The sequence below is a fragment of the Sinohyriopsis cumingii genome, chromosome 2 (assembly GCF_028554795.1).
Source record: "Sinohyriopsis cumingii isolate HCF-2022 chromosome 2, ASM2855479v2, whole genome shotgun sequence".
NCBI classification, from domain to species: Eukaryota; Metazoa; Mollusca; class Bivalvia; order Unionida; family Unionidae; genus Sinohyriopsis; species Sinohyriopsis cumingii.
This window is the reverse complement of record NC_142962.1, coordinates 89,404,491-89,420,730: the sequence shown is the minus strand read 5'-3', so window position 1 is coordinate 89,420,730 and position 16,240 is coordinate 89,404,491. Positions and strand designations below refer to the sequence as shown.

General features: G+C 36.0%; 1 protein-coding gene across 1 annotated transcript in view; it reads right to left on the bottom strand.

Moving 5' to 3' along the window:
* Nucleotides 1-13,840, bottom strand: part of LOC149805341 (vacuolar protein sorting-associated protein 54-like) — a 55,821-nt gene extending 41,981 nt beyond the window's left edge. Inside the window, exons 1-3 of the mRNA XM_089949338.1 lie at nt 13,231-13,840; nt 10,100-10,196; nt 5,285-5,409 (exon numbers count right to left, since the gene is read on the bottom strand). Of these exons, the coding sequence (XP_089805464.1) occupies nt 5,285-5,409; nt 10,100-10,196; nt 13,231-13,343 (335 nt within the window). The 5' untranslated portion in view covers nt 13,344-13,840. The remainder of the gene's footprint in view (nt 1-5,284; nt 5,410-10,099; nt 10,197-13,230) is intronic.
* Nucleotides 13,841-16,240: the final 2,400 nt, after the last annotated feature.

Sequence of the window (16,240 nt, the reverse complement as noted above, 5' to 3'; positions counted from 1 at the left end):
GAGAGGTGCATTTCTGATGTGAAATCATGGATGACATGTAACAAGCTGCAGATGAATGATGATAAAACTGAGGCCATTCTGAGGCCACAACACAAGGCTTTCTCATTCACATCCTTTACCTCAAACAATAAATATCAGCAACACCAACATTAAATTCACACAATCAGTACGAAGCCTAGGTGTTACTCTGGACAGTACTCTCACACTGCACCAACATGTCATGAACATATGCAAGGCTGCATATCTTGAGCTGAGACACATCAGCTCCATTCACAAATATCTTTCAGCTGATGCCACTAAAACACTTGTGTGTTCATTAGTACTTTCAAGACTGGACTAATGTAACTCAATTCTGTCTGGTTCATCTCAATATCTACTCCAAAAACTTCAAAACACAGCTGCTCGGATTAATCTTAAGAGTACCACGATCAGAGCACACCTCCCCGCTGCTCTGTACCATACACTGGCTATCCATTCAATCCAGAATCAAACACAAAATTTGTTCTCTGTGCTACGTTTCACTGATGGACTCTAGTCCAACATACATATCCGACCTCACCGATGCGTACACACCAGCAAGATACTTACGCTCCTCTTTTGACAATCATATTCTAATTATTCCCACTATGAAAACAAGGTCATATGGACAGCGTTCTTTTGCATACCAGGGCCCAGCAACGTGGAATGGATAGCCCCTGAACTTAGACACTAAGACACAGTGATCACATTCAAGAGTGCTCTCAAAACTCACTTATTTCGACTGCAAGAACAAACTTAAAGACCTAATAATGTTTCCTACCTTAAATATTTTCAGCATGTTTTTTTTATGTTTTCTAATTTCATGGTGTTTGTTTTTGTAATCATATCATTATATATGTTTTTTATCTTATAGGTGTTGTCTAAAGCTTGTAAAGCGCTTAGAGCTTCTAAAGATTAGGCGTTATACAAAGTCCTCATCATTATTACTATTATTATTATAATATATATATATATATATATATATATATATATATATATATATATATATATATATATATATATACACACATACATACACACACACACACACACATATATATATATTGAAACCTGTCTATTTGGCCTTTTTATATAGGTTACCCGAATTTTTCAAGTAAAAATTTTTTTTACAATGATACTACTTCCCCAATCATAATACCTCAGAGAACTACTACAACTTTGCAAATACAGCCCTCCCTGGCTAAAACATTTTAGCTCAGAAGCTATAAGTTATCTGCCCACTTAGGAGGCAGTTAAATAGTGATCTCCCCTAGATTTAGAGACATGTGCCAAATTGATATGGATGTAACTGCAAGGAGGTTGGGAAGGTGTATGTGGATTATGTTCTAGTTGAAATATTGACTCGGTATGCTAGTGCATGGTTGTGAAGCGAAAACTTTTCCTTCCTACAAATCCAGAAGATGTCATGAAGCCACTTCCTTAGGAAGCTGCCTAACAACTTGGGAAGGTAACCTGTAACGCCATGTCAATCAGGCCCTACAGGTCATGTTGAACCTTTTGGGATGCAAAATCTCTAAGGTATAAAATCTGGAGAAAGTTTACTCTTACCGCCAACCCATAATGTATAATGACAGCTAGTGAATGTTTCACTTGAATGCAATGCTGGTTGCTACTGCCCTAACATCATGAGCCAAAATGTGTTGTAAGTTCATTTGATCTTGGTGAATCTCCAATATATAGAACTGATAACCCATTTCATCAAGGTTGAAGTGCCTGCACTGATGTCACCATTTTCCTCTCTGAGATGTAAGAGGAAGAGGGATCTCCTTCGACCCACTGGCTTAGCCTTTTGGGTACCACTCCAGGGTACCACTCCAGACCTCTCATTGGGTACTGCAGATAACCTTGAGATGAATGGTCTAGAATGGTCAGGGGTTTCAGCACAAAAGCCTGAATTCCTGTGAGTGATAGCCTTTTATCAGCTATTAAATAAGTAGGGGCTGTCACAAGTGACACGTACCCATCCTGTCAGAATTACATGTAGTCTGTGTCAACTGATAAAGCTTGCATTTCACAGATTCTGTCTGCCATTGCTAGTGCAAATAGCAAGGAGGTCTTATACATGAGGTAAACCAATGAAACCCTTGACAATGGTTAAAATGGTGTCTTAGTCAGTAAGCACCAATGATAGATTCTCCAGAGCCAATGCCGTGTGAAATTGAAATTTAACAAAAGATTGGATAGGTATTTGATTTGTCCAATGCTGGAGATTATAGAGCAGTAGCCTTGAATCATGATTGGAGCCAACTGTTTCTCACTGTAGAGTAATAAGTTAACTGTGTGAATCACTGATGACTTCCACAATGCAGTGTGTACATGCTCACACCATTCTGTGAAAATTCTGTTTTCCTTTGTATGCTTTCAAAGTGAAGAGCCATCTAACTTGACTCTCTCCACTACCTGCTAAAAGAACTGTTTAATCTTGACTGTTTGTTTAATATGATCCAGACATGAAGGTTCAACAGCTCTGGATTGGGATTACAAGCCTGCCATTAAGGTTGCTTGAGCAGTTAAGGAAATATTTCCTGCATATTTCTAATTCTAGATCGATGAGGTCACTGATGCATGATTTTTCCCACTTGAGTTTTCAGGATAAAGTGACACTCTGATTCTCCTGCTTTCTACATTACCGTCACAATTTGTGGTGTTGGTGGGCAAGCAGTTCAATTCACTCTGTTCATATCAATAAAAAGAGCATCAACCACCCAGGCCTTCAGATTTGGGACAGGTGGGGCAAAAGTGAGAATTTTGCATTCCTCTTTGTTGCAAATACATCCACTATTGGTCAATCCCAGTGGGCATATCTGCAAGTGAAAACTGAGTAATGAAGTAACCTTTCTATTTCCATTAGATGATTCCTCCAGCGCAGTGAGTCTGGTAATACAATTAGAAAGCTTGCAGTATGACTTTCTTAAAGGGTTGTCGTTGTTAAAGACACTGTCTTATAAAATCCCAAAGAAGAATACAAATGTCTGGGGACTTGGCTCCCCCTTGACTTCTGAGGTTATTCACCACAGTGGTGATGTCAGATAGAATGGAAATGCCCTTTCCAGCCACCAATGAAATATTTTCAGCAAGGATCCAAAAGATGATCCTGAGTGGGTCCATTCCTTTGACCTCCTGGAATGTGCACCCCAGCCCTGTGTGCCTGCATCTCTACACACCATGACCTCCAGAGAATGAACCTGTAAGGGAACACCTGGTAAGAGCTAAGTGAGGTTGTCCAATTGTCTGAGATGGAACCTCCTACAAGTGCATACTGTTATAGTTTGGTCCAAGAAGTAAAGTCTCAACCTCCAGCCTCTGTTGGCAACAAGTGAAAGACTATATTGACTGATGCTCAGCTCAGAAGGCAGAGTCTTCTCATGTCATGTTGACATCTAGCAAAGAGATATGAAGCTTGGCCAAATGGGTGTGGACCATAGTGATTACATAACATCCTGATTGGGATATGAATACTTCCAAAAGATCAATAAGCTTAGTCCACAAACTAGTCCATTCTTCTGATGTTTGAATAGGCTTGCTTTGATCTTGATCACTCTCAAATATAGTAGATAAGGACTGTCAATGAACCCATGATTAATCAGACCTACTGGTTCTGCCAAAAAAGATGTCCAGTTGAAGCAGTGCGAATGGAGTCACTGACAAGGATAACTTAGATTGCTTCATGGCTGATGAGTTTTTGTAGTGTAATTCCCTTAGAAAAGTAAATTATTCAGTATGCATTCTAATTACTTCCTCATCCCTCAAGGTACACTTCTGCATATTCCCCTTACATGTCCCCAGTACTGCAGCCCGTTGACATTCTGTTCAAGTGAAGCATATCTGACATGTAATCCTGAGTGGCAACCAGGGCAAGCTAGACATGTACAATGGTTTTCATGTCAATCTGTTCACTGCGTACATAGCTTAGACTTTATCCTGCCCATCATCCAAATCTTAAGTATTCACTGAATATGGCACCAGCTCCTGTATCAAGGGGACATCCCACTATTTAACTGCTGCCTATGATGACAAGTAACTTGTAGCTTTTTGGAAGGGCTTGAATTGCAAGGTGGTTGTAGTTCTCCTAGGTATTATGACTGGGTAATGTATCTGAAGAAAAAATTTGTTAGTCATCCTACAAAGAGGTGTTTTTATTATAAATGCTGTCCATCATGAACAATTGGTCTTAACAAGGAAATTGCTAAGACAGGATTCACTATGTTATATTACATATGATACGCCTTATCCGCTACTCCATGATCAATGATGGCTATGGTCATGCATTATCAAACCGCTAACAATGTGAAATAGGAATCGCAGCTTTAAAAAACATCAGAATACAAACATAAAAATAGGATTACATTTTTACCCAATAATTTATCTTAGACATTAGATCTTATTGATTTAAAGTGGTTTTTAGTTCAAATGTGCTTTGTAGTAATTTTTTCCACCATTGGGACACAATGAAATCTATTTTTAAAAAAGAAGACAGCAAAGCCATGGTATCGTCCCATCATGACGCCTTGCATATCTAATTTAGAATGCCTGTAACTAACATTTTTTCATCAACATACAATCTTCAATGGCCATTTTCTGTTCACCATCTTTCTTGAACTTTCTCAGGTTAATCAGGGCACTAATCTTATATTTCTGACTGGTCAATATTCAACTGCTTCTGTCAAACAAATGCTAAGATATGCTTTCACAAAAGAACTGTTACCAGGCATTACAAGTGTTTCTGTGATCTGGATGTATCATCGATCAAGCTGTGCTTTGCTTACACTGAATTGTACATGACATGAAAGTCAGAATAAGACAACAGTGATTGCAATGGTGCAATCTGAGAATATCGGAATGGTTGGCATCTCTGCATATTCAAGTCAATGGAATCTGAAATGGGTCCCTGTTACTTCTTTCTACCTGTCATGAGTAATGCCTCCAAAACAAATACACCCATGAAGTTTTATAGCTATATACACAATTGTATCACTTTCAAAGGGTCTGTGTGACCAAACAAAATACACAGGCATATAATTTTAAAATGCTACCATCCCTGTGTATCACATATGTTAAAAATTGAACAGCCTTATGAGGACTGAACTGAGAGGATTTTCAATATCACAAACACTCATCCTGGAGTGATGATCAGAATAAAGTGTCTAACTTTTGGACTTACATGGATACATTCAGTAATCTTTCTTCCATAACTGACTGAAATCACACACACTTACACTGGATAATAGATGAATTAACTACTTACACTGATACATTGAGATGAGTTGCCTGTTCCAATGAATTCATGGCATCTTCTGTGGAAGAAGTGACTGGAGCTTTTGTTTTTCCTGCTGCTATGCCTATTACATCACTAGCTATACCATGGAATGCCTGTAATTGACAATTTGAATACTTACACAATATAATGACAATAGTCATGCTAGTTTATAAGGAATATATACAAACACATTCCACAGAATATGTTGCCCCCTTGCAAATAGCACTATGAGTACTGTATCTGACATTTAAATAAAAGCATTTAAATTGTTGACACTGCCACCATGGGGAAAGTGATACTGTCTGTATGTTAATATCATAAAGGCTGACAGAATCCAACATGTGCTGGTGTGGGACAGCAAAATTCCACCTGAGGGCAGACATTTGTAGGCAGGAAAGAGATTCTGATTGTTAACTTCATGGCAGTAAGTTCTGATCCACATGGATTTCTCTGTACCCTACCAAGTATATGATGGATTATTTTTCTCTCAATTTAAATCAAATACTGAACTATCAGGGATGATAATAAACAATATGTTGCAACTGTAGTAGACATCCATTGGCTGAAAAAGCATGGTGATATCTATACTGTATCATCAAATACACTTGTGTGGGATTAACTGAATCCATCATCTGTACTAGTGTAAGATTCTCCTATCCCAACACAGTGCATATGTTGGATTATTTTTCTCCCACTGCTCACTAGGAAATAGTGTTTCAAAACAAGGTTGCATTCCATCAGTATGGATATAGCTATACATGGTATTTTCTGAAACAATTTACTTTATTAGAAAGAGTGCAAAATGTTAAGTTTATTACAAAGAGTTTGTTAAAATGTAGTGTTTACAAGCCAGCAAAATCTGTCTTTTTAGTACTAAAATTGAAAGACATAATGCAGACATTCATGGTGTCATAAGCATAAAAATGTAATCGACAACGTTACTGAGTGCAAACATGTGTGATAGGCATAAAAATGTAATCTACAGTGTGACTGAGTGCAAACATGTGTGATAGGCACATTCCATATGACCTTTTTACTTGAGCAAACTGTGTCACATCTATATAGGAACAAAAATGTCTTTCTCACCCATGCGACAGAGAAATCTAGCTGTTTTGCTAACATTACTTTTCCTACCTCAGTCTGGTTATCTAAGTCCAGTTGTTTCATTCATAGTGTCACAAGCAAGGAACTACTTTTAGAAAGAAGAAACTCTTGGTGCGGTTCTGCTGTGCCTGATGGAGTTGTTTTATTATCAAACAACAACAGATACGTAACACACAAAAAATTCACACATAAAGCAACTTAAGGTCTTTCCAAATTGAGAACACAACATACAAAACATTTGGTGAGAGACAGACAAGCACATGCAGACAAAGTTGAGCTAATTGGTATTATGCTAGGAATCATAGTTCCTTCCATGCAACATGGAGAATTTTATCCTATGTGTAAGTCAGTAAATTGTCAGACAAGCACCATTAGTACCTAATTCATTTTAAATGATGAATTACACACAGGATGCTGTGTGAAAGAAACTATAACAAAAAATGCTGTTACAGACACACAGACAATACACATCACTGGCTACAAAAATCCAAACTCTCTTAAGAGCTACTGCAAAGCCAGAAACAACCGGCAATGTGTTATGTCAAACCTGCATTTTTCAAACTTTGTCAAACACCTCTAACCAGCCTCAGTTAAATCAAACATTGCAATGTAATTGCAAGTGAAAACTCCTGCACCTACCAATCAGAGTAGTTCATTCATCATTCAATCAGAGTGGGGGCCCCAAGTGGCCGAGTGGTCAAAAGCGCTCTCCATTACGGAACACTGCCATCTCACCTCTGTCTGCAGCGGTTCGAGTCTTGGATTCAGCCAATGTGGGTATGTGAGAAAGCTTGCCAGTAGCTTCTTGTGGGTCGGTGGTTCTTTCCGGGTTCTTCCTCCACCAATAATACTGGCCGCCATGTATAGCCTATTGTGTGCTGAAAAATGGCGTTAAGCCCCACAACAACAACAACAATCAATCAGAGTGGTTCATTCATCATTCAATCAGAGCAGTTCATTCATCATTCAATCAGAGTGGTTCATTCATCATTCAATCAGAATGGTTCATTCATCAGTCCACATGTTATACCACAAGAAGATTACTATGTAGCTTATCACTGCACTAGTAATAGCAACACCCACTGCACTAGTAATAGCACCACCCACTGCACTAGTAATAACAACACCCACTGCACTAGTAATAGCAACACCCACTGCACTAGTAATAGCAACACCTACCATATTTCCAGGACAGAGAATATAAATTTCCAAGAAAATCATGAATAAGAAATCTCCTCAGTCAGTACAGACTTAGTCTGAACTGGAATCCAGCACTGTACTGTAAAGCACCATTGCCTACCAAAGAATATTTACCAAATTTCATATGACATTCATCAATTAAATGTGATACTACATTAATAATATAATTTTTTTTAAATGTTTCTATTTTCTTATGCGTAAAACTCATGTACTTAACAGTAGACAGGTCACATAAAACTCGTGTACTTATGAGTGGACAGGTCAATCTACTGCCCTTTGAAATCTCATATCGTTGGATCTTTGATGTCAATCACAGACTCATCAGAAGCTGCTCTTCCTCAACTATAATGTAACTATGAAGTTGATAACAAATGTATGCAGAACACATTACAAAAGTACACTTATCATAACCTAAATGGCAGTTATAGTTCCAATGACCTTGACTTTTGGGCCAGAGAGACTGATGTAGAGATGTTTTTGCCTCAGTATAGATATCCTATGAAGCTTGACTGGGTCCATGAAACTTTACTTACCAAGCAGACACTAAAAACATTACCATGATGGCTCTGGTAACCATTACCTTTTGCCTTGTTATGACTCTATGGTTTTAAACTAAGTAGCAGAAAGAAAAAAACAAGAAAAAAAAAAGTTTTGTAAAACTTAAATTCTAAGTTATAAAATGAAAATTTACGAGGAACTTACAGGATTATGAATTAAATCCAAAATAACCCTAAACGTTATATCACAAGTCCAAAAGAATAAAGTGTTCCAAATGAATTCTAGGTTCTGAACATGCTGATGTACCAACAGCCTTGAATGTGCTGAGGTGCCAACAGTCTTGATGTATCACAATGACATTGTTCTGAACTCCTTTGAATGAATTCAAAATACTTCCAAAATACTATTTAGAGAGTCATATGAGCACTTTGCAATTCCAATAAATACTTTAAATAAATGATAGCTCTCAAATTAAATCTAAACACAACATTAACTACATCTGCAGACTGAAACTAAAGCAAGAACAATGCTGGAAAATGGGAATAAGAATATTTGTTCAATTCTCTCTTTACATACATCTCCACAACTCTATTACAATTCTATGTTGCAGACCATCCATGTGACTTATTTCACAGTACATGACTTACCTGACCTATGTCACAATACTCAACCATCCAATCAGAAAATTACCCCAAAGTTGTAAATAGGTTCATTATCCAGGCTGAAAATAAAACTAATAAACAACCTATCTGATGCTCTATCTAAAAACAGAATCTACAGCTATGGACCAAAACACACATTACAAATATACATAACAACCTCTTGGCCTCAGAATCAACAAGGAGCTGCCACTGTCCATGTGCAGTCAATCATTTAAATTTTATGAAAATTCAGCAAGGAAAACATTTATTAAGCAGAAAGGAAAAATAAGTTTCAGCTCCAGTAACCTTGACCATGAATACAGCAGCCCAAAGTCAGAAAGGCTTCTGCCTCACCCCAAGAGTAAGGCACATAAGGTTTGAGAGAAAAGATACCACATCAAATAAAAGGTTCATTGCAGAAACCACCCCATCTATAAATGGACGAATGGGGAAATATATATTGGCTATTGTTATGGCTAATGGTCTTAAACAAAGAAACTGAAAGAAGCAAAATCAATATGTTTAATAAAATCAACAAATAATTTATTTCCCAAGAATACAAGGTGAAAATTCAAAAGACACAGTATTGTGAATTAAATTTGAAATAATCCTAAATGTTCTATTGCAAGTCGAAAAAGAAAAGCAACAGTCTCAAATATCCTGCTGTACCATGAATCTTGAATATCTTGATGTGTCACAAGGATATAACTTGGAATGTCTCTGAATGAGTTCTAAATAATCCCAAAGAAATGTTGCAGTCCAAAAAGACAATAAACACTTTGTAATTCCATAAATAATTCAAAAACAATAATCAAATTATACCTGAAGACAACTACAAACTCTGATCATAAATTCCCAAGGATATATGAAACAAGAATGAATATTTGTTTACCATATCTTTTATACAATATTTGTTTACCAAATCTTTTATACAATATTTCACTTGAGCTGTGATTCTATAGATTTTCCAAAATCTAATGAACAATTTCACAAACTCTTAAGCAAAGTTAGGCCTTGAACTTAAATTTTAGTAAACATCTTGTTTCCTATTTATAATCATGACAAAAATCAGACAGGCAAAACATGAAAATAATCAGGTAGAAAAAAGTATACCCTCAATCAAGGACAAAGGTCAAACACTAAATTAAATACTATTACTAGCCTTTGGTCACAGAGATACAAGACTGTTTCATATTAAAAAGATTTATCTACATCCAGGTTATGTCTGCACATGAAAAATCTGAAAATCATTTTTATGTTTTACTGTCTTTACATGTCTGTCTCTCTTTATCAATCTATCTATATCTGCATATAAAACACTTCAAAGTTTCTTTTTCTTTTTCCAAAAAGGAAATGTTACCTTTGCTCTATTAAGTATCACAAGAAAATTGGAGAATAAATCCATCACAAGTTGCATCCACTGCTTATAGTTCAGCCGTCTCATATGATCTGCAAGCCTAAAATAAAAGAAATTAGAATGATCACAATTTACTAAATTAATTCCTGAGGCAATGCATCTTACTGAGTCCTGAAAAATGTTTATTTAGCCACTTGTCCAAAGAACAAGTGATCTGAGACATTTACTCATCCCACATAAATCACCTTCTATACTTATAAAATTTTGTTACGACTGAAAACGTACACATCATCTATGATATTTTTTAATTATTTAGCAACGTCATACATTCAGGCATTTCTGTGTAATGTGTTGAGATTCTCCAATGTACATACATTGATGAGAATTCACAAGTGTGCAGACAGCCCCTCCATTTTCAAATCCATTGATTTTTTTCCTTAATCAAAATTTGGATACATGTTGGTAGCAACTGCTACATTTTGCGTTTTGAATTGTTTCAATTATACAATTGACCTGAGATTCTTCTGTCAAGGCATGATTGGAATAAGATGGTCTAGAATGAAACAATGAATGATTGCTTTTTATCATTTCTAATGAATTGAATTTGTTTCTTTGGTGCTTTACAGCACAGCAACACAAGAGGGTCATTTAGTGTCTAAGGAATTCAAGTAAAGTGCCTTGTTCAAGGACATACCACAATAGCTGAACTTGGCTGGTGTGACAATATTATTTGAACTTGCACCCATTTGGCCATGGTGGCCAAGTGGTTAGAGCATCTGCCTTGGATGTTAAAGGTCATGGGTTCGATCCGCGGCCGAGTCATACCAAAGACTTACAAAAATGGTACTAACAGCTGCCTCACGTGGCACTCAACATTATGAGGTTAGTGTTAGGCCTGGTTAACCTGGTGTCAGGATAATGGGACTGGGTGGGACATCATGCTACATGTCTGCATGATGCCCCAGTGCTAGATGTCAGCAAGCTCATACATTCAGGAATTTCTAAGGCCTCTTCATGCTCTACACCATGTACGTGTTTCTTTTTTTATCATGAAATTTGAATGAGTTATTTTCCTAAATGCACCTCTTAAACCAAAAACTTTTTTGAGTCTGATACTAATGGATATTTATGACAACGCTGATAAAACTGTAAATGTGAGTCCTAATCGGACATCATCTATAGCAAAAGTCAAATAGGTCATATATGCGCATTTACTCATCTTAAATCAAATATGCCTACTGTTCTGACTACTGAAATTTCTACTGTTCTGACTACTGAAAATGCCTACTGTTCTGACTAATGAAATGCCTACTGTTCTGACTACTGAAATGCCTACTGTTCTGACTACTAAATGCCTAATGATCTAACTATTATATGACATCCAGCAATGATATCTCTAGACAAATGGTTGCAAATATTACCCGTTTCAGCCAAAACCAAAAGTAATATCTACAATGCAAACCAGCTCATATTGTCGAGTACCACTGCTCATTTTCCAAACGAACTGCACTGAATACAAAGATGTTGGTAATCAGTGGCTAAATTCAAAACACTGTTCTACATGTAGAAAATAATGTACCATATAAGCATATAAGCCAAATAATTAAGGAAAAAATAATGGCCTGGAAGAAGCAGAGGTTGGCTTATCTGCTGGCCAATGTCGAAACTTTACAGTTTTTAGATCTTTTTGTTGACTACTGTAATGGTTGTGTATCTTGGGATACAAAACAATACTTTTTTCCGTGTCCTAAGACACAGGCATGTCAAAAAAAGTAACTTTTGGTGACCTGACAATTATTAATCTGTTAATAAGTACCATGATTAAACTTGTTATTATTTTGCATGTGCATATTTTCTGATTTCTCCAACATGAAGTTAACTAAAGGTAAATACAGACTTCATAATTCATGGGCCAGTTGAGTTTACCAGGGAGACTATGCTGAACTATAATGTACATTACTTACACAGTGCAAAGTGTGCATAGCGTCACTTAAATCCTTACTTATTCCCAAACATATTAGATGCAGATTTTGCTTTATTCATTGTTTCAACTAAATTGCATTCTTCTAGATAAAATTTCAGCCAGTCCTTAATAGCTTTCATTTACAATGAATCACACACTCATGAGTTACTCATTTTCAATGATATAAGCAAACCTACCAATTGAAGTAAAATTTTTAAAAAGGTAAGCACGTTTAATTGTACAAGGCATATAACCATCATAATTACATGTTTATGAAGAGTGGTAATAATAAAGGCTAAAATTCTCATATAGATCAACTAAGATCAACATTAATCAATTTTAGTTTTGTGTTTTAGCTGAACAAACATCATAACTTTCGACACAATGGAAAGCTTGATGTTTCGGCGTCTCCTATGTCAATAGTTGGCGAATATGTCTTTCGTTTTGCGACAGCAGTAAAGGCCAGTTAATCATTAAAACCCTGATACTGGCTTGTGATAAGAGGGAATTTTGACCGGTAACTATACAAGTACATTTATGTGTAATTGCCTTTTATTCCATAATATTAGCACTGGAAACTAAAATGTTTATGATAGTGGATGAACAAAGAAAGGGATAAATACAATTATTGAAAGTAAGAATTATGAATATCAAAAAACAAAATCTCGTCTACTATGTGTAACAACTTTCACTTAAATAGCTGAAATGGTATTGGGGTTTTGCCACAGAAATGAACGTGGAAAATTATTGGACGGACAAACAGAAGCAAACCCCAAACATTAAAAATACTGAAAATGAAGAATTTTGACTCATAAAAGGAATAGCTGGGCCAAATGCCTAATATGTGTACCAAGATTCAATGGGATACTTGAAACAGTTCTGGTGTTTTTCCTTAGAAAAGTGTGGTTTTTCTATTTGTAATTATAGCCAATAGCAGATCAGCATCTGTTGTATAAATCCTAAAGGTCTTCATGCTAGGATACTCAATACAAATTTTCCCATTTAAGAGATGGCCATCATACTTACCAAGTTTCATGGCAATGTGTCAAAATTTGCAGAAGTGATTGCATTCACAAGACTGTGTATTGGGTGGATGGACAGAAGAACATATGGAGAGGGGGTTCTTTAATAGACCCACTGCTATATAACAAGAAAAAAGTAAGTAATTCACCTGCCAGTATTATCTTCTGCATCAATATCTTCTGCAGCCAAAACAGCTTCTATCACAGTCTGCAAATAAAGAAGACAATGGACTGACACCAATATAAAGCATGTAATGGGCATTATTCTTATAAAAAAGCTAATGTTATTATCAGGTGAGTTTTCAAAAGAAATATGTAGTTATTCTACAGCAGAAATATTATTATGTAAAACAACAACTAATAGATCTAGTTATTATTACATTACTATTAACTAGATTTGTGTCTGTATAAATGCAGAACAAAAGTCCCACTTTCCAAAGATTGAAATCTGAAAAGAGAGTGTGTAAAAACTGCTTTAAAGGCAAGACAAAATTAACCAGTGGTGTATTTAAATATATAAATATGCATGCCAAAGTTCAATTGTCTACCTCTCAAGATTTTTTCTAAACTGTGATTACCAAGCTGTTTTGCTTAATAAAGTCACAAAAGTGACAAAATTGTGCAAATGACAAATAAAACACAAATGTCTGCAACCTGAAAATCTAGTCAGTTATCTAGATATGAATACAGATAAAATACCTACTGTGTCCAAGAAGTAAACAAATGTGCAAAAAAAAAATGAACAAGAGTCCCTTGATGGGACTGATGCTCTACTGTCTGAAAAGATTTCCAGCAATTCATGATAACACCACTTTTACTTCATAACTGCTAAGTACTGAAACCATCTCGGAGATTCTTCAGCCATAAAATGTTCAAAAATCAGTCACTGTGGCAGCTGTGGTGTATGTTAAGACAGGCAGCATTTTGGTTAAGGACAATATGGACACCATTAGAAGACTTCAGTGAAAATTCCATGTTGATATGACCATCCATTCAGAAGAATAAGTGACAAGATTTTCAGTTATGTTCACTGTGGCTGCCACATTTGAGGTCAGATTAGCACCAATTTCATTTATGACCAACTCGATAGCATAGCAAATTTCCTGGTGCAAAGCCTATATTCATATGACTTTCCCTTTAGAAGTAGCAATAACAAGATTTTCAAGATGGTTGTCATGATGGCCATAATGGATAATAAGATAAGCACAATTTTCATTTAATACCAAGTAGACATCGTACAGGTGAAAATTCTTTGTTATGCCTTTCCATCAAGGATACAAGATTTTCAAGATAGGTTTTGTCATGATCAAAATGATAAAAATTTTATTTAAGAGCAACTAGACACCATAAGCACCTTGAGCATGGGGTTGTGGGTTTCCAGTAATTTTTTCCCATGTCACCCAAATCTTGACTGCTCTGTAATCCCTGGATTTGTTTCTTATTCTCAAGAAAAAAATAATTGAAAAATAAGCCTACTACTTTTTATTAGTGCACATCCATCAACATCTATTGTGACATTAGCAAAGTTGCTAGAAGTTTAAAAAAACTGTAAGATGGCAACTGATATCAATTTAAAAAAAAATATATTTGGCAACCAAAAGATTCAACATCTTTGGTATAGTCTGCAAATTGCAATGTAGTCTTTAATATCCACTAGTGTGATGTATTTTCAAGGTCAAATGCCCACATATAGTGAAGATCTAATTTATTTTAAAAGTGAATGACAAAATGGACTTTATTTAAGAAAATATACAATTGGTCATTTCACTAATAAATTAGTATGTTTTTAAAAACCCAGAAATAATGGAATGATTATAATACATGTTGGTAGACGCCAAGTGAACACTGAAGGTAAATGAGAGCATGCTCTGGAATAGAATATTCCATAGTGCAACTAATTTCAGGTGAATCAGATATTTAAACATGTTAATGCTTTTGATGAGTTACTTGAGCATTGTGTGAAATGTTTATTACAATAATGTAAGTGTCCAAGGAAAAGATGAATATATAGTGCAGATAATGAAGTTAAGGTGGCAAAATTATCAAAGCATATAAGATTATTTCAGTGTCTTTAGCATTACTAGTACATTAAGAACTGTAAACTTTAAAATGTGTATCTCCAAGATTTGGAGGAGAGGGGACATGCATGTGACATCAGGATCCAAAGTGCAACATTGTATAAGTCTTCTGGTGAAAACCCCATACTGATATTAGCTTTCCATTCAAGAGTAGAAATAACAAGATTTTCAAGATGGCTACTGTGCCAGCCATATGGGAGGCATCCTTTTCATTTAGGAACAATGAACCATCATAAGAACCTTTCTGGTGGAAACCCCATGCCAATATGACTTTCCAATGTGGAGGAGTAGCAACAACAAGATTTTAAAGAAGCTGTTCTGGTGTACATAATGGATATTGGTTTGGCACCATTTTCATATTGGACCAACTCGACATCATAAGAAGTCTTTCAATTAAACCCCCATGTTGAATATGACAATCCATTTAGGAAAATTGGTGATAACAAAATTTTCAAAATGGCTGCCCTGGTGGCAATTATAGATGTCCAAATGAAAATGAGTTCATGTAGGCCCAACTAGACATCATATGAAGTCTTTTGGTGAAAACCCATGCTGAAATCACTTGCTGTTCTGGAGGATTAGTGATAACAAGATTATCGAGATGGCTGCTATGGTAGTCATAGTTGACATTAGACTGGCACTATTTTCATTGATGACCAACTAGACATCATAAGAAATGTTTCAGTGAAAACCCTAAGTTGACATGGCCATCCATTCAGGTTGAGTAGTGTTAACAAGATTTTGAAGATTGTTGCTTTGGTGGCCATATTATATGTCTGAGCAGCACCATGCTGATATCACCATGCTGATTTCACCATTCCGATATCACCATGCTGATATCACCATTCCGATATCACCATGCTGATATCACCATGCATTCAGGTTGAGGAGATACAACAAGACTTTTAGAATTGTTAACGTGTTGACCATATTTAACATCTGAGCAGCACCTACTAGACTTTGGAATAAATGTGTGTGTTACATTTAATGGCAATCCTCAACATAGATTAGGAGGAGTAGCAATAACAAATTTATGCTAATAGAAGGACAGACAATCAATGGACAACACGGCATCCTGTTA